Source organism: Scomber scombrus, chromosome 17 (genome assembly GCF_963691925.1).
Source record: "Scomber scombrus chromosome 17, fScoSco1.1, whole genome shotgun sequence".
Taxonomy (NCBI): Eukaryota; Metazoa; Chordata; class Actinopteri; order Scombriformes; family Scombridae; genus Scomber; species Scomber scombrus.
Genome location: NC_084986.1, coordinates 15,486,935 through 15,514,211, shown reverse-complemented (window position 1 = coordinate 15,514,211; position 27,277 = coordinate 15,486,935). Strand labels below are relative to the sequence as shown.

At 40.6% G+C, this 27,277-nt stretch overlaps 3 protein-coding genes across 4 annotated transcripts in view; 1 reads left to right on the top strand and 2 right to left on the bottom strand.

Annotated features, from left to right (window-relative positions):
- nhsl1b (NHS-like 1b) overlaps positions 1-10,952 on the bottom strand; it is a 106,711-nt gene extending 95,759 nt beyond the window's left edge. For both annotated transcript variants that reach the window (XM_062437091.1, XM_062437092.1), the window contains exon 1: positions 10,465-10,952. In XM_062437091.1, the coding sequence (XP_062293075.1) occupies positions 10,465-10,771 (307 nt within the window). In that variant the 5' untranslated portion in view covers positions 10,772-10,952. The remainder of the gene's footprint in view (positions 1-10,464) is intronic.
- Positions 10,953-13,503: 2,551 nt separating this feature from the next.
- On the bottom strand, positions 13,504-21,881 carry acbd3 (acyl-Coenzyme A binding domain containing 3). Its single transcript, XM_062437348.1, has 8 exons — positions 21,587-21,881; positions 19,892-20,033; positions 19,429-19,569; positions 18,981-19,139; positions 18,510-18,684; positions 17,866-18,118; positions 16,819-17,106; positions 13,504-15,999 (listed from the first exon to the last, which is right to left on the bottom strand). The coding sequence occupies exons 1-8, from the start codon at positions 21,867-21,869 to the stop codon at positions 15,785-15,787; spliced, it is 1,656 nt and encodes a 551-aa protein (XP_062293332.1). The 5' UTR covers positions 21,870-21,881; the 3' UTR covers positions 13,504-15,784.
- A 3,694-nt stretch (positions 21,882-25,575) lies between these two features.
- mixl1 (Mix paired-like homeobox) lies at positions 25,576-27,167 on the top strand. The gene is made up of 4 exons (XM_062436935.1): positions 25,576-25,621; positions 25,814-26,034; positions 26,202-26,322; positions 26,590-27,167. The coding sequence occupies exons 1-4, from the start codon at positions 25,576-25,578 to the stop codon at positions 27,165-27,167; spliced, it is 966 nt and encodes a 321-aa protein (XP_062292919.1).
- Positions 27,168-27,277: the final 110 nt, after the last annotated feature.

The window sequence follows — 27,277 nt, the reverse complement described above, 5'->3', positions numbered from 1 at the left end:
AATTGTGATTTTAACATTCACAATTGCATGACAAAACTGAAAATGACCCAAGCCACCAACACAATGCGTGATGCGAGGATTGTGCAGTATGTGTGCTGTATGTGTGCATGGGAGTTGTGCAGTAGGGGGGTGGGGTATGTGTACACTGTATATATAATAACCTAGGTCAACATGTTGACAATGGACGTTTTGACCGTTTGCAGGAATTGAGGACACAGGACAGCAGATTGTGTCGCCATTCTCTGACACAAACACACAGAGGGCAGGGCGGTGACTGAGACAGGAAACCTTTTTCATATGCAACAAGTGTTCAAATGGATTTCAAAATTCACCATTTTCACTTTTTTTTTTTTTTAAATTAATCACAGATGATGTCCTGACATGCTACCCCGCCCTTCTGCCCAACTTCATTAAATTTAACCAGCATTTCTATGGCGCTGGTGCTAATTTCCCCCCCTAGTAGTGACCACTCTGTCTTTAGACTGCCCAGAGTGATAACAAACACTACTCACTCACTACTGTGTATCCATAGTGTGAGGCATATTCAGCTAAACATTATGTCTGCTAGTCTAAGACAAAGCCTTAATCACACTCTTGTTATCCAGTGTTTATTCAGCTGAGGGACTTCAACTGTTCTAATGTCACCAGTGTTTACAAGCCTAAAAATATTCCTGAAAAGAGCCAAAGGACAGCTGTTTCTAAGGAATTATCTGCCAATCCAAATATAGCAGAGTCCACACCCCAAATTCTCATCTTACCACAACAAGTTTTAAAGTGCAAATCTTATGCTTGATCCCAAATCCAACTTTTAGTTGTTTCATTTAGCCTAAAGATTGAGAGCAAGCCCCTGCTCACGGTGGTCTATATTCTGCAGCTCTATATTGATATTCCCTTTGTGATTTAATCTCCGCTGGCATAAGACTTCTGCTACATTTCTGCAGCTTCTAATGTGAATCATGAGGACGGCTGCAGGACGTACCACTCACTCAATTTGTGTGCATGGGCGTGTGCACTTGTGTGTCTCCAAGCGTGTATTGGTTAAGTGGCACAAGTGACAGATGTGGCAGAAAATCCCTGTTTATTTTTCCTGAAGCGGTCATAGAGTCGGTGTATATGTGTTTTTCCAGGCCTTGAGTGCGGTGAAGTGCACTGGGCAGGATAACAATAGCCTTTATGTCCCTTGTAAGATGAGCTCCCACCTGCTTCTATACGTCATGCACTGTATGGATGTGTGTTGTCATTCACATCAGTGTTGAATCATAATATTATGCCGGTTATGAAATGCTGCTGCAACTAACACTCTACAAAACTGATAAAAACTAAAAACTATATGAACAAAGCTGTTATAAACAGCTGGGAAAATGAGCAGCTGTGTATCTCGATGATGGTGAGAGCTGAGTTACACAGCCCATCTAAAACTGACTGTTGTGTCTACATCAAATGTAACAATATAGATGTGATAATTCCACTCCTTGATATTGATTTTGTTAATACCATTTTGCTCCAACAACTGTTTTTTTGAGCCAATGAAAAAGTCGGCATGCTCATTGTTTAACATATTGCTGTAGAAATTGAATATGGCTGTCACTGTGCTCGGTACTTCACCTGACAGCTGGATTGAGTCATAATAGTAACCCTTGTTCTTGGTGCATGTAAAAGTACAGATACAGTACTGTGTATTAAGTTTTCTTGAAACTGACATATATAACCCATATGACAAATACAGTAGTTCTTCTCTTTTCTTTCATCAGAAACACATTATGTAGTTATAGACTACAGACCTACTGAGTCTGCCTGTAGTGCAGATTTTTGGGGCCGATGCCAATACCCATATATGGGAGTAGAAAAAATATTCTAGCCGATATTCTTTATATAAATAAACGTCAATTTTTTGCAATGATTCCTCAAATATCACACACTTTTGACAAATATATGTAGTGGAGGCAGGACATTTTACAGTTTAATAATGAACTTTATTGTGGACTGAAACAGTAAACTTCACTGCGAGCTTAATAATTATAAATGACTATAAATTTAAACATGAATAGAACAATATATTATACATATATTAACTTGATTTAAGGAAAAGGATCAGATATACCTAAAATTCTGCCTATATAACATAAAACAAAAATATACAGTACCAGTCAAAGGTTTGGACACACTTCCCCATTCACATCAACGAGAAAGTGTGTCCAAACTTTTGACTGGTACTGTATGTATATATATATATATACACATATATATATATATATATATGCATATCAGACAACATATATGCCAATATCAATATGTACAGATACATCTGGGATAGGATTATCGGCCGACTGATATATCGGTCGGACTCTAGTCCTAAATGATAATCATCAAAAACATTTCAAAAGAGAAGTCATAAAAAAAAAAGTATAAACAGAAGCAGAGCAAAAAGGTAGAGGGATAATAAAAAGGAGATGTACAGAAAAACTGAAAGTTTAGAAGAGAAGCAGAGCGAGAGAAAGATGAAGCAGGCGCTTTGTCTTTGTTGTGGTCAGCTCGACAGTATGGGCTGACATCAAAGTGCAGAGGATGGACAGAGATGAGAGAGGAAAGGTCTGGAAGCCATATGAAACAACAGGAAGACAGAAAAGGCGAGAGATACAGGGCAGGGAGTAAGAGAGAGGGGAACGAGAGGAAGAGACTTTAAAACAGAGGAAGGAGAGAGGGAGAGCTGAGGTAAAAAGGGAGAGTGACTGACTAACAATGGAATATGCTGAAACATCAAGTCACATCTGTGTGCAGAGCCGCACACTCAAACACACTTAACACAAGCTGTACAAATGTGTCAAATGTAGATGTAACCTCTCTAAAAAGGTATATTTGCTAATCTTCAATTTCCCTGTTTAAAAGTGGGTTAACAAAGCCTTAACAACAGCTAGGACAGGCTCATCTGTTCTCAACAGGGTTCATCTGAGCTCTACTGTCCATTTATCGCTTGTTTGGTTTTCCAGAGGAAATACATTTGGAACAGAACATCTGGCTATTTTTCCGCCAAAACCATTGTTGTGTAAAATCTGGACCATGACCTTTAACACTTGAACTACATTGAAATGCATCATTCTACAGTATGAACAGTAACGGAATAAATAGGCTGTAATACATCTAAAATGACTGAATCTAATAGCACTTACAACCCAATATGTCTATCCATTATGTATTCTATAAAATAAATGTTGTGTTATTTTGTCTTTTTGATGTTAAATTGAAGTAGTCATGAAAACTACCAAAATTGATTACTGAATCCATTTTGTGTCAAAAAACAAGGCACAATTTAGCCCACATTTGCAATTGTGTAAACAGTGTGAAGACATGGGAAAGTGAACTCATTTGCTAAACTGATAAATATGCAATCTGTTGGTACAACAACACAAAACTAAACACCCATACAAGAAAGATCAGGGAGTCAGAGGGATGTCCTGCTCCATCTCTGAATCTTTCTACAAGCAGTTGGTCATCACAGTGAGGATTAAATCAAACCAACTCCGCTGCTTAAACCCTGGATTACACCATCACCAATACAAGTTGTGTGTGTAAATCTTGGCAAACACTTGGCAATGGCAAGCCATGTCTAAGCTATGCATCAGTTCAATCCAAACAGCAACTATTTCATTTTAAAAGACAAGAAGTAAAGGATAAAGATTAGGAAGTTGAGATACAGATCAATCAAGGACATCTGTTCTCTGCTCATATCAGTCACAATCCCACTGCTGACGTAATATTCCATGCTATTTTCATCACTTTCTATAAGTAAATCCCATGACTTCTGTCATACTCAGAAAATTACAGAGAGCTACAAAGTCTCACTATACTTCAGTCCAAGCAGCAACTTCTGGGGCTGAAAAATGAAACCAATGCCAAAGTGTAAAAAACTGCAGTTCTACAAATGGCCGGTTAAGACTGGCTCTTAAACACTAAAAGAAAAGTTGTTTTTTTTATTGCAAAAATAAGCACTTTTACAGCCTTGTACAAAAAACTGTTTTCCAGTTCATGACAAAACTGTACAGGGGGTGAATTTTTTTATGACTCATCCATTTAAATTTATTAAGGTTTATAGTTATGGATAATTAAGGACGCAGCTACCTGAGTGACAGGTGGGTGCTGTCACAGGCAAATCGCTACCATGGCGACAACGCTGGTTCAGACTCACAGAATATAAGCATAGCTGTAGCTGTCACTATTTCAGTGTGTTTTCAGATTGTTAATTGTAACAATTTGGTTGCCTGAAAAAAGTCAGCGTTGCACTAAAAGACCCTTTAAGGAGTTGAATGTACTTTTTCCAGTAAGTACATTTTGTTTTAATGGTTCTAAGTTTGTTTATCACTAGCGAAAATTAGCATTAGCACAGTTAACCATAGACTGATAACCAAGCTGGTAGCTAGCAGCTAGCATCAGGGTCAGTGCCACCCTCTCGTCCAAATATGGTCACTTCTGGCTCCAGAAATCCAAGATGGTGATGATCAATATACAAACCTGTCGCTTTAAAACAAAAGTCCACAAATCAATGGGTGACAGCGGCTACAGCCATTATTTCTTACAGTCTATGGTTCCGTCACATTACTATGTGCAAAACAGCCATGAAATGCAGCCATAAACCTACCATGAAATGTGGAAACACAGCTGAGGACCATCATCTAATTCTAGAATGAAATAAGTGATATAATACACTTACACCATAGGGAGGCACCGATCCCACTTTTTAAGTCACAATACCTATACTGAAACCTGGGCTGGGCTTTGGGTATCGACTGATACAGAGTACCGATCAGATACAGTGTTTGACGAATAAGCTGCACGCCCCACTGTGTGGAAGAGACTGGGATCATTCTTCTATGTGTAAAGCAAAATCAGGTTTGACTTAAACATGACTTTACTAACTTTGTAAATCAAAATGTAACACATTAATACATAGATTGAAATTTACTGAACTGTGCCTGATCCAGCTATTTGAGTCAGTATCGGACCAATATCCAATATCAGTATCGGTATCGGAGCATCTCTAGTATTCCATAGAGTGATCTGGTATGCACTGATTTCCTAGCAGTCTGCACAGGATTAACACCATCGCTTAAACTAGGGCTTACACACACACTTACACACACACACACACACAAACACACACACACACACACAACTCTAAATTGAGCCTTTTTCTTATTAACTTTACTGTCTCATACCATCAAGAGCAAATCAGACTCAAAAAGATTTAGTTTTATTAAGCGGAGGAACTGCAGAACAGAGCTGAGTACAAGCAGCTGGAGTCAGAACATTACATGTGATGATCAACACGTACCTTATGGAAACACTGACTGACTGCTGAAGGAAATGCACATACTGTACACACACAAGAACACAAGAGTTTTATTATGTTGAGATTGTGCTGCTGATAACTGGTCATTTCCTCAAACACATATTGTGCCTGACGAACAACACTTGCATTCATCAGTCATCTCTCCTTTCTACCATGGATTTTTGCTCCCTAAAATTGCTCTGTGTCCTGTCCAGGGCTGCGTCTACATCCTGTGAGGTCTGCACAGAGGCGTGAGAGAGGCCGGCTGCATGTATGCACGTACACATACATACACACAGTCCAAGTCAGATGCTGGTCAATAGCCATATTCCTTCCCTCTTTGAATGCTACAGGCCTTTCCCACTCTTTTCCCCTATTTTTCTGACCCCCTTCTTTTCTTCCCTAGGGACCAGGTCAACCTCTCGAAGCAGGCCAGGCTCCGTTCCCTTGAACGAGCCATGTGGGAACTGACTTGTGGATTCTGGCTGCGTAATGACCGCACTCTATCGATGAATGGAGGGCACCAATGCAGGACTGAGTGAATAATGACTGAGGGGGATTGAGGTGGGGCAAACAGGGGTGTGTTATGTGTACGCGAGTGTGTGTTTGGGTGGCAAACAGCAAAAGAAGTTTGATTTTAAAAATCCATAAACAGCTATTAGTTTATCCAGGAATGACGGTGCGTTATTTTTCTTAGTCATGTGACAGGCAGTTATGGACACTAGTGAGTAGCTCTGTTTTTGTACAAACACTCATGCCCAGTATAGTGCCGGCCTGAGAAAAATGTCTTATCAATCGACAAGCCCATCCATACACACACACACACACATACAGGTCCTTGAGAAGCACTTCAACATAGCAACACACACCAAACGTGATAGCATGCTACAGATCATTGGGCAAAGACATACGTCTATAAATAACTAAGGGATAGAGGGAAGAATGCACTGCCAGTTTTCGCATATGAGTGTGTGTGTATGCGCATGTTAGGGCTGGGAATCACAGATGCAATCATGATACAATACTATTACAAAATCCTTCCCACATTAATGTTACATCACAACAAAGGCGATTAAGAGGTACACAATATAGAAAAAAATATTTCAAAGAACAGAAAAAGTCAGATAGTCTACAATGTTTATTAACGGTACATTAGTTTCACAGAAAAGAAATGCTGCCAAGGGTAAATATCAGCCTCAGTTTGTACTTCTCACGGAGCTGTTGGTAGAGTTAGCAAGTCTGATAAGAGAAAACAAAGAGGTCACATCGCATAACCTAAAGATTTGTTCCTTTTCTCTAAAAGTCAACACAACACACAACCCACCAATAACTAACTGCTTTATTCAGAGCTTTACAAGATATTCAGTGCTGATGAGTGACGACAGTAGGCTTAACATTACAATGGTAAATACAAAGCTATGGCCCGTACTGACACTCCCCCACAGACACACACACACACCAGAGAGCCTCCCATAGTAGAGCCACTGGCTCAGCAACAACACAGGTACCATACAAAAACTTATACAAAAGACCATGAATGTGCTTCTAGTGACTATCAAAGCTGCAGCAGACTCTCAGCTCAGACACGGAGAGTCTGACACCAGCTGTTTTTTTGCTTGCATTTCTTCTTCGTTGCCACCTACAACTGTTGTCACCAGTCTGTTCAGAGGTTTTGCCCCACCCTTAGAGTGTGTGCGTGTGTGTGTGTGTGTGTGTGTGTGTGTGTGTGTGTGTGTGTGTGTGTGTGTGTGTGTGTGTGTGTGTGTGTGTGTGTGTGTGTGTGTGTGTGTGTGTGTGTGTGTGTGTGTGTGTGAAAGATGGACTATAGATATTAGCAGGTCAGTTGGAAACTTGTCCACTCCAGACGGGGTTTTTTTGCTTAGCGAGTGTGTGTGTGTGTGCGTGTCTGTTTCTATTTTAAAGCCCCACAGCAGCAGTCAGCTAGTGGGCATCAAGACATCTGACAGGGAGTCCCTAAGTCTCTCCTAACTTCAATTAACCTTCACTACAGTTCGACCTACTTTCAATATTAAAATAGCAATACTCCCTATTCTACCCAGTGATACAGACAGACTCCAAAGTTGTGTCATGTCAGTAAAGGTTCCTCATTTATTTAGACTCTGAGAGAATGATGTCACTGTTGCTCACCAGTTCTACTGAAAACAAATTAATTTTCAGTTATTGAAAATGTCTTTTTCAAGTCATGTTTGTTTTTATACAGTGAGATTTGTTTTATTTGAAAAATGTAACTATAAATTCGATATCCATTCGAGCTGCAAATGAGCCACTCCCACAATCCTCTTCTCATATTAAGAAAAATATGATGTTGTCACCATGGATGCAAAGTCCCAAGACAGCACAGTGTGTTCTTGTTTTTATTTCCAGTCACTCACTGTGTTAGTTAAATTATCCTTCCATAGTCCTAAATGTCATTAATGCAGCAGGATGTAGTAATAGCAATCTAATAGCTGAGTTGACCCACGTTGGCCTGCAGCAGAAACCTAAGATAACCAAACAAGACTTTATTTAAACTCTTGACTCTTGAGTGTCAGGTGTTCCCCTCGGAGGCTCTTCACAATGAACTCTGCCCTCTGAACTGGTGACCAGTACTTCAGCACACACGGATTAACAGTGGCAGGAGACGGTCAAAGTACAGAGGAAATCCCATTTGCCTATCATGCCCCTGTTCAAACCATCCTCTGATGATTACTTTGACTGCATAGGCAGACAAACAGCAAGACCAGACACACACTCACACACATACTATGTCCTTCTCTCAATGTCAGTCTCCCAGTATACAGGGGCCCCTCTTGTTGCCCCTAACCAGTAACCTGATCCATCTCCAAGCCTAACCCTAAGGTTAGAGTAGGAATCCTGACCCACAGTAGTGGATAACAACAGGGTGACCAGTAATAATTGTACTTTAACATGCAAACTATAAAGTGATAAAGTGATGTGGTACGTTCTGTTGCCTGACTACCCACATATATCCACAAGGAAATATGTCATGTGACCTCATTAAGGACTTGAGGTTAAAATTATCTTTATACATACAAGAAGGAGGAGTGAAGTGTGTTGATTACTACTGTGTTAACCAGTGGGTCACAAGATTTAGACTACAATATACTATAACTAGGGCTGCCTACCATTTAAAAAATAATGATGCTAGTACCAATACCAGTAGAATAGAGCACACTTTTTTTTCGTCTTCATTCAATACCCATGCTGTAAGGGTTATACCTGGTGTGCCGATCATACGTCACATTAAATCAAACACTTGCAGTGATTGGCTACAAATAGTCACACTTTTATATATCTGGGTACAAAAAGGATTTAATTTAGGTATTGCTTGACTGGAGAAGTTTCAATACTACTTGGTACCGGCAATGAGGTCAATACTTTAAAAAGGTATCAAATACCAATACCCAGCTCTTACTATGGAAAAATAGCCCTGTCTATGGATGCTTTGTCTCTGGGAACTTTCATTCAAATACTCATTCAAAACATCACCAGCTGCTCTGTATTACAACACATTCAAATCCAGTACTCTCTTCCTGGAGTAAGCTAGGAAGTGAATTTAAAAAGTCTGGTGTTTGTTTGCATAGAAAGAGTTATACAGTACAGAAAATATCTGTGTTGTAATGACTCTTCAGTCAGAGCTTCTGTACACCCGGGGTTGGCTTTGGGGCTATGTGGGAGCTGACAACTACAAATCACCACATAACACACTGCATTCCAGTCCGCTCTCTCACACCTTGTCTTCTTCAGCTAACGTTTTCCACTGAATGACTGAGTGCCTGACTTAAATGGTGCAGACCTTTAAAAAAAAAGGGTAACTCCCAACCCCGCCCAGGACTGTATCAAACCCTCAACAGGTACAAATAATAGCAGCAGGTAAATCATACCATGCGGTAAACGCTGGGGTCTGGTAGCTGCCGTGTAGTTGCTCATCATACATCACATTTGCTTGTGTCTGGGAACTGTCTGCTCTGCTTATCATTTCCCTGCAACTACGTTGAAATCTGTGAATGCCTGAGTCACAGTCTGACCCAAGACCATGTGAACAGATAGGAAGGAGGGCAGCGAAAACAGAACAAAAGGCAATGAGTCAGAACTTTAATCCTCCTCTTTCACCAATGTTAAAGCGAAATTTGGGCTGGTCTTATTAATCCTACTTTGCAACATATTTCAGAGGCAAATAAGACAGACACAGGCGCCATGCAGAGAATCAATGGGAAAATTATCCATTAACCACAATGTTTAGAAGCATAACCACATAACAACCTGTTAAATAGGAAGCAGTGGTATAAAGTCGCCCTGTTAGTCCAGTTGGGGCATGCAGGTTCTACTACAGGTTTGCATCAGAGCACACAAAACATGACAAGCTTATCTCTCAATTCTTAGGTAGCCACAGGCACAGTCACTAGTACGAGTCAAAGTCTGAGCTAATATATAACTACGGTGTGTCAGACTACAGGAGGTAGTTTTACAGGGGTAGCAAAACAAATCACAAGACAGCAAAAATCAGTAAAGGAAATTGATTTTCCATTTATCACTGTGTTGACCGACTTTGTTTACATGCATAAAACAGCAAGAAGTAATGGAGAAAAGGCTTATGAGGCCCTCTGTGATCTCAGTGTCCCTCTTTGAAGCCTTCAACACAGATGGTCAGTACGTTGAGAGGAAATCCATCATTTGTGACAGGACTCAACGTCCAGATTAACACCAGTCTGAATCAAAGACAGACAAACTCCTCCATGGCTTTGTCATTTCTCTCACCTTGGACCTGACCAGCATATCTCCATCCAAAACAATGTTATTATGACACATTGGCAAAGATCTTTCAGTGAAACACAACTATCACATGGTTTATTTTTTTAAATGAAAACTAATTTAACTCAGTTTATATCAGTCTGTGGAGAGAAATTGAGGTATACGTACTGTGTATGTACATTTATTAAGCCTATACATGCAAGTTGGTCAAATGTGTCTGTGTGGTGACTTTTGCTGTTCTTCTGTAATACCACTATAGCAAGGGGGTATAAAGAAGGATTCATAAGAGACCCAAACAGGCTGTAATGTTACTGACATTTCTGAATCACCCTCAGACAATCAACAAGTGAGTAGCAATGCAAACTTACGGATTTGGACTTTCTTGGGGTCTAACTTGTGGACTTCTCCTTGCAGAATGTGTAGCCGCCCCTGAATCCTGCAGGATCTCCTGAACACCATCCCTGCCTGCACCTCGATGCCCAGGAAGATGTCGCTGGCATGTCGAGAAAGGTCGGAAAGTTGGTAGATTATGCTGGTGAGCGTGTGACAGCTGACCTCATCCACAGACGAGAATAAAACGGGTCTCCGCAGTTTGCGTCTCCCGGTCTCGTCCCCATCCCTCGCCGATAACCTGCTAACACGCCGCGGTTCGATGCTCCTCTGATGAAAGGGCATGTTTATTTCATACCAATAACTCCAGCGGGACCCGAAAAGTGTTCACGCATAAACCTCACAGCTTTAAAACAAACCCGCAAAGACGCATCGCCTCCGTGTAGTCCGTGTCACTAGCGAGGCAGCACAATCCTTCAATCCCGCCATATTTTTTGTGTTTCAAAGCGTGGGGACTTTGTGCTGCTGTACACTGGAGACGTTGCATCCCAAAGTCTATTCAAATTCAACCAGACAGAGTGCAGGCTGGGGAGAGGAGAAAAAAACACAAGGAAAAGTAGGGGGGAAAGTACAAATAAAAACCAGGAAAATACTACAACCACCTGTGGAGACTGGAGCCGGAGCCAAAAGCACAGAGGAGAGTTTACCTGGCTCTCTGCAGACAGTGGAGGGGGAGGAAGGGAAACCAGGACCGGAGTACTCCCAGTCTGGAACAGGACTGAAGACAACCAGCAAAATGAGACTAAAAAACACTCACTATTTTGTTCATTTTATGTTTATTCAAGACACAATAAGTCGTAAAAAGATTTGTACAAATCCAAGAAAAAATTATGTCATCTTGGGATAAGTTTTCTTAATTACATTTTAAATGGATAAACAACAACAACAATAATAATAATAATAATAATAATAATAATAATAATAATAATAAACTTAATTTATGGAGCCAAGTTACAAAGTGCTTCACAAGGCAGAAAAATACACAAATCGTAAAATAATTACATTTTAAAAGAGATAAAATAAAAAACAATTTGATGAGATGATGAGAGAGAAATTGTAAGAAATAAAAGCAAAGAATAGACAAACCATATTTAAAAGGTGATTAAAGCAATTATAAAAGAATTATTGGGAACCTTGTCAAAATTGTGTACAAATTAAGATAATAGATTAGGGCTCATTTAATTGGTATTTTATTAAAAGGTATTGCCACATCAAATACAATGATAAATCACATTAGCGATAAACCATAAAAAGAACCACTTTCTTCAATTCTTTTAACCTTGCCAGCTAGTTGGTTGAAGTGTTACAAGCCTGTTTATTATATTTGGTGTCTCGTTAATTTCTTGGGAAATTTCAGTTTTTTTCTCTGAGTCACAAAAGATGTAAGCACATAATTTTAGACAACAAAATGTATTAAACAAAGAGGGTAGTAACCCATAGCCACCAACTACAATGAGAAAACACCACTAGGGTATTTGAGTTGTTTGCCTATACCTTTTAAAATAACCCTCTCTGAACACGTGTGATTTAATTCTCCTCTTTGTGTGTACAAGGCATGTTTGTCCAGGGCCTGTGTCCAGTCCACCGCCTGGCATTCCCACCATTGCTCTTTAAATTCCACAAGGCAAACTCTCATCATCAATTACATACCATTTGCCCAGCTTAGTTTCAAAATATTCAAGCCACAACTGCAGTGGAGTCTTTCAAATATCTGGATGACAAGTTGGCACATGTGTCTCTTTAGATTTTTATGTGCCCCCTGGTGTCGTTAAGGTAGCACAGCAGCCTAAAAAGCTGCCTGTAAGATATTAAATTCAGGGAAGTGTTTCAGCTGTCATGTTTCTCATTACTCAGCTAACTGGAAATCTTCAAATTCCTCTCCTGATATGTTCGCTGTGGTAACAATTTAACAAGTTACTCAATACCGGGGCGTAAAAGTCATGTCCAACCGTCCCTTCCTCTGAACAACATCTCAAGTGCTTTATGGAAAACATAGCTGGCAAGGTGGATTATCCTGTTACACTTGAGTAACATCCGCAGGTTTCCTTCCCTCAGCACAAAATGTGTTTGACAGGAAGGCAACATGAGGATGACACACTCACCACTAGTGGAAAAAAGGAAGTCCACACTGTTCAGTTGTTCCAAGGTCATTTTGTGTCCTTACATTCCAGATATTCCCTCTTTTCTGTTTAAATGTAATCTTCTGAAGTTTCTGTTGCTGTGTAAAGACCAGGCAAAGAGCCTGATGTTTGACAATGTCACTGCAGAAAAAAACACAGGTGTAATCAATAACAAGGAATAAAGAAAAATAAGTCATGTGATCAAATGAACACTTGTATCCAGTTTTTCTTGACTTTATCATTCCTCCTGTTTATACTAACCATCAGGAGATCTCTTCATTATGCATTTGCAATGTAAGTGATTGATTTTATTCATGGGTTATCAGACACAGAGGCAAAATAATCCAAGGTATTACATGTAAAAGTAAAAATTGTTATTTCCAACATGGTCCCAAGATGTTAGAAAATGCTACTGGTTTCAGCTGTCCAGATGAGTCAAGTCAAGTAGATATCTTTCATTGCTAGTGTTTGTAATGTCTCTTTTTGTCGCTATGCTTTCACCGCAGCTCAGCCGGGAAACACCAAGGGGGAATATTATGTTAAAAAGACGGTAAATATTGGCAGATATCCACTTGATGTGACTAATTCAGACTATTAAGACCTCACATACGCTTCAGATAAACTTTTAAATTCATTTACACTTGAAAGGGGTCTTTTACTGGCCAGTATGAACAAAGGGGGAAGCCTTTCTGTTACCTTAAGGCACACTTGAAATACTGTGAACCTATCCTTTAAGACTTTTTTTGGACACTTAAGTGGAATTGTTAGTTTCATTAGATCCACCTGTGCTTTTTCTGCTATGACATCTCAAAATGTCTGTCATGAAAAAGGTCCTAAAGACACAAACATTAAAGATATAGATGAGGAGAAATAAAAATAATCAAACAAAGCAAACTGTACAGTCCTAGAGATGAACATAAGTTTAATCAAGATTAAATATATGCCCAAAAGATCATCTTCTGACTCATAAGAGATCCAAACAAGTGAAAACAATACAAAAAGATGAGCATTTCTGTTTCTGTCAGACTCTTACAGTTTCAGTTTCATATCTCCTACAAGTTTTTGGACTTTCATTCAGGGTAAAATGTATACATATATGTCATTCACCATACTTTACAGTGCATTGATTCTCAAAACCATAGCCTTCTTCCACATCTAAAAACCCATACATAAAGTCATTTATAGAATTATTTACATACAAGGCTTGAACAAGTCAACTCAAACTGTTTGGTGAGTAACAACAAACTCAAGAAAAAGAAAACATCACAAGTCAAAAGATACGGGAACTTTCATGTACTTGTACAGCTTGGGTAAGCCATAGGTAGTGAGATTTTGTTACACGAATCACTGACCGGAGGCAGGAGCGACCTCTTTATTAAATAATTTGACAAATCGACACAGAGAAAGGACTTTGCTCAACTTGCAAGTTACTCGCCTCTGTGTCTTTCAGGTTTGGTTACACACATAAAAACATACAAGTGAAACCAAAAATATCTGACACCCACCGAACACATTCCCCATTCAGCAACCACCATTAGACGGAACACAGTTCATACAGCACTGCTGATAATGCACATGGGTGGTAAGTACTCAAATGATGGAAATGCATCATGAAGCTGAGCAAACTTAATTGTGGTGATGAAATTTGTTTTAAAAATTTAGATGACAGAACTGAGTTAGTAAGCAAGCACATCATCCAAGACACAATATTAAGTCTAGATCATCTCAGTTTATTCACAATACCATATTTGAGATGACAATTTGAATTAATTCATACCAGGAACAAATCAACTGAACAGCAACACTGTGTTTCAGGGTTATGGATTTTTGATTTGTGAGCGCTGAAGAGATGTAACAGCGTGTCATGACCGCCAAAACATTGGTGGTTCCGAACTTTGAGTTTCTTGTGTGTCAGAGCTGGGTACAGCATCTCCAAACACACAGAACAACCCCAAAAACCCTCCCAAGTTGTATTAACATAACATCCCGTTCCCGTAATACTAGCTCAGTTTCTTTGATAAAGAAGTGACGAGCAAAAGATCTGGACAGCTAACGATGTAACGTAATCTGTCATGTGGAGTAACCATACAAACTGTAAAGAAGTGAGACAAAATTAAATAACATCCCATAGGTACAAAAGGAATTTCTAGGAGAAAGGAAAAGCAAATATTTATTAAGTCATTTATTTTTAAACTTCTTATTCTGTATCACACACTGAGATGTTTGACAACCATACTTTTCTATGTGCATGTTATTTTGTACCCACTCTCTTAACACCCAAACTTCATTTGGAGTTCACTAAACAACGGAATCACTTCTTCCTTCATAAATTCTGCCAGTAAACCCCATTTAAAAATCTGAGACATATTTCTGGTGCACAATCAGACAGTATTCTTAAATGCCTGTTGGCAAGAGAAGAGGATAACGGACTAGTTTTACAACAAAAAGGATGATTAAGATTGTGTACACTGGTGTTTTTAATGTGTGTGAGACTTGGCAAAGACCAGACGCTCTCTGTGGAACAAAGGCATAGTGTTATGAAGTACATTAGCAATGTAATTTGATTTTCAACATTGTCTGTGTTCTCGTGGGATTAACAACCACCAGTACCACCGAACAGGAAACGCTGGCTCAGAGCGCTGGACTCGCCCGGGTTTCCGTTCATGGTTAAGAAAGCGTCATTCAGGGCAGAAGCAGCCACAAGGCCACGCTGGACAGTGTTGGGCTGGGGCGATGACAGGAGAGGAGCCCAGGGTGAAAAGTGGTAAAATACAATATGACAGCAAAGTCCTACAGCATGGTCTATGTGAGCGCAGCAAGGACAGGTGGTGAATATACAACATGGATACACACTCCTCTTCCAAGAGCTCGATGACAGGATTTAGCATGGGTGCATCTTGGGACACGCATACACATACAGTACATACATATTAGTCCAATTTCCAAACCAGGGCTTAAGATGTGTCTCTTTGTCGCCCTCTGGTGGCTCTGTCCAGAATAAATCTGGTATCACTTTCTCCTTCACACACGCACACAAACAGGCCGTCATCGCACCAATCTCCAACACACATACACACACACACACACACACACACACACACACACACACACACACATATATATATATATATACGAACACACACACACTCCTTGGCTCCCCCTGTGTCTGTATTCAGGCTTATCTGGTGTAGTAGACTCTGTAGTAAACACTCTTGGAGCGCCAAAGTGAATAGGAGTTGTCAAACTTGAGCAGGTACACTCCACGACCGGGGTATTGGTGGCTGCCAGCATACACCTCCTCGTGACAGTCCCGCCGGTACACCGGCACAATCTCATCCACCTGGGGCTTCCCTGCCTCCTTCTTTGCTTTCTCCTCCTCATTAGGAGGATCACCTGTGAGCACAAAAACATAAGGTCATGAAGGAAAGCAGGACAGATTTAAATTTGTCAGTTGCACAAAGAAGGCTCCTTTTGACACGGTTGCTATTATTATCCTTAATATGTCTAACAATGGATGTGGCTCACAACATCCTAAACCCCATCAGATATCCGAATCTCATACTTGTGGGTTGCAAAACGTGCATATTACCAAACGGATACATGAGGATTATAACTGAATGTGCCACATCCTTCTGCACGTACACACACAAACACAACTGCTACACCAGTATACATTTTGTGTAGTTAAGAAGGGCTGGTATATCTGATCAAGGCTAATGTGGACAATTAAATAAACCAACAAATCCATGCCGATCCCACTGCACAATATGGACATTATTCACACAATTGCTCTGGTTTCCAATTAAACACAAGCAGGACCTCTTCTGCTCCAGGAGGAGCCTGTGGATGTTTAACTATGATGCCGGCAAGTTCTGAACATTAAATAAGAATAAAGCATTCTTGTTCAAAGCAACACACTTCTTCTGTCGAAATGGTGGAAGTGGAAATAACCACCGTGACTTGAACATGTCATTATTAGCAGAATATGTGGTGGTTATAATAAGTAGCATCCATAGCAAATGAGCCTGAGCCTACAATCTTATAGGACAGGCCAACATCCACACACAAAATTACAGTAAGTAAAATTGACTCTTCAAGATGTTTTTAACCAGGAGACTTTTTTCCCCCCTACATTTAAATCTGGCGTTTTCTGCCACAACTGAACCTATATCAAGCAGAATCACTCCAGACCTGCTCACACATACACCTCACCTTCATCCTCCTCGTCCTCGTCACTGGACTCTGACACATGCACGCTGACCGAAGCGGAGGCTGCATCCGTCCATTCGAAGAAGACCCCAAAGCCGATGTCATAATAGTCCGTGGCAAACTCCCAGAACAGGTAGGCGCCTTCCTCGTGGGTGGGTACGCGCACCGTCACCACCTCGCCACGCCCCACCGTGATCACGCTGTCAGCATCCTGCCGGATTTTCTCCTTGAAGTCCTTGATCTGTGGCCGCGTCCACATGGAAGGAGCAGCTATGACCGGTGGAGAGTCCGCTGTTGTCAGGGGACAAGAGACTTTTTCAAGGTGCTACAACAGATATTTATTATTTATTTCCTAATAGTTGATTTCCTCCCAGCATACTCACACTGAATGCCAGAATAGCTCAACTACTAACCCATGTCTGTAGTCTGTTTATGCTGTGTGTGTGTGTGTGTGTGTGTGTGTGTGTGTGTGTGTGTGTGTGTGTGTGTGTGTGTGTGTGTGTGTGTGTGTGTGTGTGTGTGTGTGTGTGACAGAAACACAGAGACTATGCACATGGATTGCGACCCATGGCTAAGAGTTGTTTTTTTTGCATTCGCAGCTGTCAATCTTTCCTCTAAACATTATTTTGAGAGTGAGCAGCCAGCCACAGTGGGTTATTTCAGCTAAAGTTGTATGTTTTGGAATCAAACCACGGTCTCGTTCACTTCTGGTGCCACTGCTGAAACTTCTGTGAGCAAAAGGTGTGGTTGGATGATACCTAAACCAGAAGGCTATCATGTGTCACTTGTTCCAGCGCTCTTCCTCCCTACCATACAGGTCACATTAACAAGGACGCAGCAGATACGAATCAGGTTTCAGGTTTGTTATAAAGCTTTGTTAGTATTACGGAGAGCTTTCGTTCTCTGCCCTGCAGCCATTACCTGCACAACAATGTCTTGTGTAGATTATTTCTGGTGAGGTCAACGATCACTCTGTTAACAGTGTGTTTACAATCTGTTTTTGTTTTTTATATGAAACAAACATTCAAAAAAGAAAAACAAAACACAAACCTAATAGAGGCCCGTTCTCTGAGACCTCCTCTGCCGGCTCCGGCTCAGGCTCCCGGTCCATGCTCTCCGAGTACGAGTCTGACTGACCTCCATTGACTGTAGGGGCTTCCTCGCCAGCAGGTGGTGGAGCAGCACATAATGGTCCCACTGCAGAGGCGGGGACGGGTTCACCACTGTTTAAGTTATTGGCTTCCAGGGTGGCCTGCATCATCGAGTCAGTCTGCTGCTGCTGCTGCTGCTTCTGTAGGGCCGCCTGGAACAAGAGGAAGATGATTCTGTGTCACAACATCATGACCCAAACTAAATACATAACCCACAAATGTTCTGTTTGTACTGTGTGGTTGTATGGAGAATAAGCTCCTACTACCATAGATATCTGTAAAGTTGCATCATCATGGCATAAAACTATAGTCATGATAAGTTTGCACAATACTGAACTCTTGACAATTCACCTCGATTATCTAAGGAAAAACTTTTGTATACATGAACAGTGCTTGAAATAACCATTTTGCTGATACGCTTTTTGGCATGCTAAAGGCTTTTTTACTACTTAAAACTTTATTTGGGATTTATTTTCAAAAACAATACAAATACACACACATCATGCATGAAAGTCTATCCATCAATCACTGAATATTTCCTACCTGTTGCTGGGCCAGCTGGACCTGGTAGAGCTGCTGCATGTACTGCTGGTAGTGTTGCTCCTGCAGCTGACGGATGAGGCCCAGCTGTTGCTCAGGGCTGTTCGGATATTGCTGGGCAGCATACTGTTGGAACTGCACCGCTGTCTGGGCATTCAAAGCCGCCATTATCTGTTGTCTGAGAAATGGAACAGCAAGGCAGAGTTAGTGAAGATGGAAATAGAGAGGAGAGAGAGGAGACAACGTTGGACAGTGGAAAGAGAAGAGATACAGTGAGTAGGGAGATGTCAGCCAGGGACTGACTCTGCTTGACAAAGACTCTGTTGCAGCTACAGAGCTGAAAAGACAACACCTCTGTAGATGTCAAAGTCAGGAGAATGTGATGATCATGTACGAGTCAAATTGATGTAATTGCTAGCCCAAGCACATTATGCAAACAAACACACACGCGCACACACACACACACACACATACTTCTGCTGTTCAATCCGTAGCCTCTCCTCCTCTGCCTGTCTCCTTTCCTCTTCCTCCCTCCTCAGCCTTTCCTCTTCCTCAAGCCTCCGTCTCTCCTCCTCCTGCCTTTGTCGCTCCCGCTCCTCCTCCTCCAGCCGCTGACGTTCCTCTTCTTCTTTCCTGGGTTAGTGCAAAGCGACAAAGGAAGAATATAAATGACGGAAACTAGAAGTAATCATGCACCATCTGTCAATAAAATATGAAATGTGATATGTTTTTTTGTGAGAAAATTATGACAGATAATTCTGCAGCTTGAAAGAACAGACAAGGGACTCTCACAAGGTCTGCCCAAACTAAGTGCTGCTTCACAGCTTTGCTGACTGCATATTTGTACAAACACAGGCCAAGTCTGTATTTATACACTGTAGCTGAGGGATCTCCCTCAGGGGAACAGAAGTGAGGGTCTTACCTTTTCCTCTCCTGTTCTTCCCGCTCAATCTTGTGTGAGGTGACGTAGGGAGCAAAGAGGTTACAGCACTTGTTAAGCAGCTTGACAAAATCCACCATGGCCTCCTCCTTCTCCATGTTACCCAGGGAGGCCCACTCTTTCCTGTGCACAGAAACGCGAGAACGGAGGACTTTTTTTTAACATGGTGTGGTATTGCTTTACAATCACAAAACAGATATTTACAAAACAGCATTTGTAGCAAACACTTTTTCTCTGAACAAAACAAACTCACTTTTACAGTCAGAAGCCTTTTTTCTGATTTAATTGTAAATATGAATAAATGTGTTTATAGACCTGTTACTTGGACTGTATCAACATTTCATTTAAAGTTCCCTGAATGAAAAATTGCACGCAAGTCTACCAGAGTTCAAAGGTCACATGAACAGGCAAGCACACACACACACAGATGTTTTGCTGAGGTTACCTGCGGTCGTTGCCTAGGACATCAAAGAAGCCAACCTCCGGTGAAGCATCTGGATTATAGGGGCCAAGTAACACCTGTTTGTGCAGAGCCACCAGCCGAAGTTTCTCCTCATAGGTCGGGTGGAAGGCCTTGCCATCTTTATCTGAGAACAGCATAGTTTGCATTTATTTGTTTTTATATCCTGCAGTGAACGGCTATTATTACACTAAACCTGTGTTTTTATATGTACATTGTGGTAACTAAAATAGTAGTAGCATGTAGTGTATCACTTGTTCCAAGATTTACAACTGTGCCCTTTGTCCTTTCCAAACACAACAGACACTATATAATCCAATAACAACCTCATGGAGAGATCAATTCGGCCACACTGAAACTTTAAAAGTGAGGTGAGTCAAGAAGCAATTTATGTACAAGCAAACAATTAGGCGTAACCCTAACTGACTATAAATGCAAAGCACAGATTACTATCAGAAAGTGTGGCAACCAGGCCCAAACCTGTTTGCACAGTCTTCACAATTGCTCTGCTCCAATACAAACAGTACAAACTCCCAGTGTTTAAAATGGCTTACATGTGTTGAGGAAGTGACGGATGACACAACCATTGACATTTTAATAGATTTATTGTAAGGTTCATGACTGCTAACATTTGGCCTGCTGGTTCCAGACAGCTAAATCGTCTCCAACATCGCAGATTGGTTCATTATTCAGTGAATGAATGAATGAATGACTGACATGAAAAGAAATAGCAAGTCAGGTGGATTATTCAGATACTCAAGTAAAGCTTTACACATAAATCAGGACATGTAATAGCTAGGGGTTTCCTCCTTTTTTATTACCCTTTACAAAAGAGAGTTTTTCAAGCTGTTGTAAACATAATGCAATTAACTAAATCTACTAACTAAATTTAACTAAGCTAAATGTGGGTAAGGCCTGCATATAAAGCATACTGATCAACCTTCTTCTATCATAGACTCCATGTAGTAGTAGTAGTAGTAGTAGTAGTAGCAGCATGTGGGTGGTACAGATAAGAGGCAACTGAGGTGAAAACAGGCAAATAATCACAGAGACTAAAGCCAGGTGAGCGCTAAAACGTGGCTTTTAGAAACAATGTTTTAAAGTCATGGAGCTGAGATTATGAACCGCTTTTAACCTCAGAGGCAACTTGAACTACCCCCCGCACAGCAGGAACCCTGTCAGCAGCTAATGAGTTAGTTCGGAAGAAAGAAAATCCGAAATACCAACCGACATGCAGCCTCCCTTAAGCCGCTGCAGATGCTGGGCAGGGGCAGGGCGTGTTTTCCATCCAAACAAATCATTATGAGCATTATCGGGGTGGGTAGCGGCTTTTACATGAGTGGAGTGGAGCAGGCGCATGACTTCCACACTCATGACATGTCAAGGTACTCTTCTCACACCCAAAGCAGGGTGCACACAACACAGATGAGGCAAGCCGGGCGGAAGTGTGCTCTCACCAGTGGCTCACATACTTGCTTTACCCTTTAAAAGCTTGTTAGCGTTGTGCTGGCTACTCGTGAGCTAGCCGTGTAGCTAATATAATGTTGCGGCTGACAGCGGCTGACAGCTAGCAGCTAACGTTAGCAAGAGGCTAACCTAAACCAAAGACGTCTCAATGTTCAAGGGTTGGTTTGTTATCCTGCCTTAAAAAATATAAGATTACAACAAACGTTAAAATACCTTTGAAAAATTTAAGGGCCATTCCGTACAGCTCCTGCAGGGAAAAGCCCCATTTCCTCTCTATGGCAGATTTGGCAGACTCTCCATCTTCGCCTTCGCCTTCGCCTTCGTTGGCACCCGGCGAATCGGTCCCGGGTTCCTCGGGCCCGGGGTCCGGCTCATCGGCCTGGCTCTGCTCACCCTCCGGGTCCGGACTGAGGGTGAGGCCGTCGATGGAAACTTCGAGCCGGCTGGAAGAAGTAGCACTGTCGAGGTCGCCGCTCTGAACCTCTGTCGCCATCATGTAGACTGTCAGCTGAAGCAGCCACGTACCTACTTCCGTTTAGACCTAGCGGAAGTTCCGGGAGGGTTTTTTTTTCTCGATGTAAATAATGACGAAACATAAACCAATGAATAGATATGTTCACAAAATTATAATCTCTCTCTCACACACACACACACACACACACAGACACAAAAAAAAAATCGTCTCACGATTTTTGGATATCGACAGAAAATGTGATGATTTGTAAAAAATTAAAAAAAATTAAAAAAATAATAATAATAATAATAATAATAATAATAATAAAAAAGACAATTAATTTATTCACATTCATTCATTCATTTTCACTTTCCCATACAAGTGGGTTTGGTACAGTAACTTATTTTACGCGCGGGCGCGCGCGCGCGTGTGTGTGTGTGTGTGTGTGTGTGTGTTCGTGTCAATTTGCTGGGTTTTTTTGTGGGCTTGATTTGTGGGTTTTCCTTTTGATCCATAGGCTACAGTACTAGTAGAAATAGTACTAGTAATAGTAGCAGCATATCTGTGATTTTCATTAGCTTCTTAACTGTTCTTGTGTGCTATTTCTAAATAACGATATCAAACTAAAAGGAAGAAGGCACAACTAAAGATACAGAGTTACAGAATAATCTTCAGATCAATGAAACACACTGACACAGAAATCAAAGCAATAATAGGTTTACTGTAGCTATAATAAGCAAACATACATGTAAACTGAGGCTGATCCATGGATAGCAGACATTAACTTCAAATCTGAAAGCTCTGTTTTATAAATCCAAATTGACTCCTCCTTTTTGTTTAGCTCATCTTCAAGGTGTTTCGCCTATTTTCAAAATCCTCCAAAGTTTCCACCACTAATTTTTGACCTCTAGTCAGTCATTTTCAATTAATTGTATTATTCTGCTTTTTCTTCTAAATTAATGGTGTTTCGCACCCCTCAGCAGTCAGAATTTTCACAAAGCAGTAGTATCAGCACATACCTAACATATACTAACACATATACATATACATAACTAAAATTACTACAACTTATCTTTACTGCCATTATGCTGTTTATTTATTCTTGTAAGTATGACTATTTTTTGTTTGCTAACATTCACAATTCTATTTATAAGCTGTGTACATAATAACAGCGACCATCTCCTTCATTATTTGATCATATTTCCGCAGCTTTACACACTGAGCTTCTTTTTTTTCAGGAAGTTATTACTGCAGCTCTATGAAACAAGTCAAATCAAATACACAAAGACTGAACTCAAAGGCCCATAAGACAACTGAGATTTTAACATATCGATGCAAAGTTGTGAGGATGAATTACCTGTCTTTTAAATGTATAGTGGCCAGGTTAAACTTTAGGTTAAATAGTGGTCAGCCTTCGAAGGTGTCAATATTCTTATGTTTGTGTCTACAGAGGCAGCTGCCTGCTGGAGATGGCCAGTACAAATCCACAAGTGTTTTTACTGTTTGATGTTTGACAGTACAGCATGTGAACTGCAATATCTGCATTAATCAACTTAGAACTATCCTCTTTTAAGCTAATTAAAATATAAAATATCTATTACGAGCTGCCAAGAGAAAAATGATAAGTCAATACAAACACAAAATGCAAGCATACCAAATAATGTTCTGCACTTGCAAAGCTGAATTCCTAGTTTTTGTAGGCTATGACTAAAAAGCTTTGTGACTAGAAAGAAATGTAGGGCTGGGCAATATGGATAAAATCAAATATAATGACCAAATATCTCAATATTGTCACAATATTTTATTGATGACTATTGGCGTGGATATAATGACTTATCGGGTAAAGGAAAATAATAGCAACATAAGAGCAATAACAGCTAGAACAGTCTGGTAAATTCAGAAAATTACATCATTTTACCATAATGCAGCCTTTAAAACCAGGAAAAGACAACACTTATGCTATATCACATTATTACAATATCCAAAATCTAAGAGAGCTAAGATATCCAGTCCCAAATCATGATATTGATATTACTGATATATCATCAAGCCCAAAATGAATGTATGAAGATTATAGTGTCCATTTCATGATCATTGAATATCTCTCAGAAGACCTGCCCCATTACAAAGGATCAGGAACTTCAACAGCCTGATTTTAGCATAGCAATCTGGTCTGTGCACACAGGCAATACCCAATTAGGGCCACCAGACAAAGCAACCTGTGAACTGTGAATGACTCCACCAACAAGCACATCCTACCTGAACAATGCTGCATGTGTCAAGGTACAGAGATCAATAAGCGCTGTCGTTGATGTGAAATGACACCATGGCTATCCTGTAACTTTCCCACAGAGATGAACAAGAAATTTACCAGAGATGAATAAGGTCTCTTTAAGGAGCATAACTGGCTTTTAAACATATTTACCCACAAATCCAACCTACTTCACAATGATTTAAACTCAGTTACAGCTGGAATCCATAAATCTTATGAATGGGAATGTGGTTAAAAGTCTTGCAATCCTTTCTGTTTTCAGTTTCTACTGCAGTAACTATGTGAACCCACACCCAAAATGTAATATATATTTCGGGATGTGCAAACACCACTCAAAATATAATTATTCCATATCAACTTGGATTGTTATTAAGATATGGCCATCACATGTAATCTTATCCAAATACATGGGAACAAATTAGTCTGTCTGTAGTGCTGCTTGACCTCTTGACTTAATCTCCCCTGAATCAAATGACCAATTCAATAACAAGTGCCCAAGCCAGAGTGTGTTTGAACTGAGGTTTGTGTATTGATATATAATGGTTGTCACTGAAAAGGGGACAGGAAGCATTTCCTACATACATCAGATCTGAGGGGCAAACCTCAGAGGACTTGAACATTTTTCAAACATAGTTTATATTCATTGACATTTAATCCTGAGTGAGAGATACAGTATCAAAAAACATTACAACAATGTAAAATCACATAGAGCCACACAAAGAAAAGGTAATCTGGTTAGACTAATACATTGTGATCAAGTCATTTTAATTTTTTTAATCTATTTAATGATAGACTATACTTATTTTGGAGACATATAAGAAACAAATACTCATTATCAAATATACAGTATTAGATATGCACAAAGCATATCCCTGTACATAGAACTGACCATATGCTGTATAAGCACATGCAGTATAGTAGGTTATTTTTCCTCTGTCAATTTTGTAATTTTTTTGTAATGAACCTTTTTTAACTATCAATAACCAAATAGATCATTAGGAACAGAAGACTTTTGTATTTATTTCTGTTATTATCAGACTACAAACTGCAGCCCCTCTGACCCGTTGAGGAAATAGCAGTTTCCGACGGTCTCTCTTTGAAGGTTACAGGTACATTATTGCTTCATGCATTCCAAAGCGGATAAATGTTTTCTCTGTCGATGTGTATTGAGCATGCAGATTCCATTAAAATCCCTTTAAAAGAGACCTACGGCCGCTCCACCGTTCAAGGTGTGACAGCTTCACACCTCTGCTGGCCTGCAGACGTCTGAAGTTGCTGCACGGCTGCTTCAGTGCCAGCCGGCACTGATGGCTGCCCCATTCACACATCCACACAGCATCACCTTTGATCACAGGGGGATTTAAGTCCAGCACAGCGCACAGGTCTCAAACTCAGTCTCTTGCTGGAAATAGGACGTTGAGGATCATGTCTGCTGTTCATGGGAATCTGCGTGTCGGAGATTTGAATCCCTACCAGATGTATCACGAAGGGGCTCTGCAGAAGAACAGCATGGTGAACTCAGGTTGGTGGTTGATAACACTGGGATCCTTACTTAATCTCAGCAATTTTCACTGTCTGAATTTGCGGCGATAAACTTGCGATAACCTGGTCACAGAAAAAAGTAACGGCAATATTTCTCACTCTGTGCGTAATTTACGCACAAATCCAGTTTCATTTCTGGGTTGTCAACTAAATAATCTGTGTTTGTTTCCAGATTACGGAGCATCGGATGTTACAAACTACTTCAACATTGCAAACTCTGTACCAAGGGCGGATAAATGTGTGGCAATACTGACCCACAGGAGAAAAAGGACCAACTTCACCCAGCAGCAAATCGAGGTGCTGGAGAAAGTTTACTCAGACACTAAATATCCTGACATCTACCTGCGAGAGAGACTGGAGGCTCTGACCGGGCTGCCAGAGTCCAGAATTCAAGTAATGTCCACTTTAAATGCCACATCAGTTAATCCATAACTGTGCTATGATTATTTGAATAAGCCATTTGATAAAAAATTATAGAGGAGTAAATATAGCCAGATACATAACAACGTCAACCTCGCTTTTTTAACATTGTTTTTTACGCTTCCCTTTCCAAATTTCAGGTATGGTTTCAAAACAGAAGAGCTAAGTCTCGTCGTCAAGTTGGTTCATCAGTGTCCATGAAGGTTCCCAACCCGCCCTCAGGCTTCAGCCAGCTCCAGAGCAGAATGGGGCCCGAGAAAGGTGATTATTACAGCCATGTTTTCACTCTATTTTTCACTGGCATCAATTGGAGCTGCTTAGTTGTAGTTTTTACCCACATAAAATGTAGTCCTTCCATTTAAGTCACATTTGATAATGAATATGGCAGTTTATTATTGAAAAATCTTCCCTACACCTGATTTAAAGTCACCCAAGTTTTCAAAAGTTGCTTGAAAAACTTCTATGTTATATAAAACGCAGCCATGTGTCTTAATGTTAAATTAATTATTTTCTTGCTTTTTCTTTCAGTTTATGACAACCAGCATGGTGCTGAGGCACACAGGTTAGGAGGATTTGGGCTAGAGGACAGTGTCAGACCAGCAATGCACCAAAACACAGAAGACACACACAGGACCAGTCTACCAACCAAACCCAGCAGCTACGAACACACGCCTGTCTCCTGCATCTATGACAAAGAGGGAACTAGAGTGAAGCCGGAGCAGATGCAGTGCCACGAGCTGAGCGTTAACGTCCCCTGCTGCAACGTCCATCTGTATCCAAAGGAGAACGAGCATCAGCCCCAAGTCCAAGCCTCCATCACTGTCAACCAGGGTTCAAAGGTCCTGGTGGAATATGACAATTTCCCACCTAACAAGACCATTGGACCAGAGATGAAAGTGGTGATCCCTCCAATTCCGAGCCAGAATAACTTCAGCCGGTCATCACCAAAGGATACTGGGTGCCAAATCCAGTACCCACAAATGAGGGTAACAGGGGACAGGTTCAATCACTTCTCCCCGATCCATGCCACTGAGGGACAGGACTTTACTGATTCAGACTCTGACTGGGAAACCGAGGCCATGGCTGGCTTTGGTGGTTTTATGTGATATCAAGAAAGCAGCATGTATTAGAAGAGCTGGTATACAGATATTTGTGTGCATAAAATATTATTTATTGTAAAATGATAAATTGTTGGTTTTATATGAACCTTATTTGT

Excerpts from the sequence above, each read along its gene's own strand:
- acbd3 (XM_062437348.1), bottom strand. The coding sequence starts at position 21,869 with ATGATGGCGACAGAGGTTCAGAGCGGCGACCTCGACAGTGCTACTTCT. Across the intron at positions 20,034-21,586 it reads GGCCCTTAAATTTTTCAAAG|ATAAAGATGGCAAGGCCTTC; the intron begins GTATTTTAACGT and ends TGCTGTTCTCAG. Across the intron at positions 18,685-18,980 it reads CTACGGATTGAACAGCAGAA|ACAACAGATAATGGCGGCTT; the intron begins GTATGTGTGTGT and ends TCCATTTCTCAG.
- mixl1 (XM_062436935.1), top strand. The coding sequence starts at position 25,576 with ATGTATCACGAAGGGGCTCTGCAGAAGAACAGCATGGTGAACTCAG. Across the intron at positions 26,035-26,201 it reads TGCCAGAGTCCAGAATTCAA|GTATGGTTTCAAAACAGAAG; the intron begins GTAATGTCCACT and ends TCCAAATTTCAG. Across the intron at positions 26,323-26,589 it reads CAGAATGGGGCCCGAGAAAG|TTTATGACAACCAGCATGGT; the intron begins GTGATTATTACA and ends TTTTTCTTTCAG.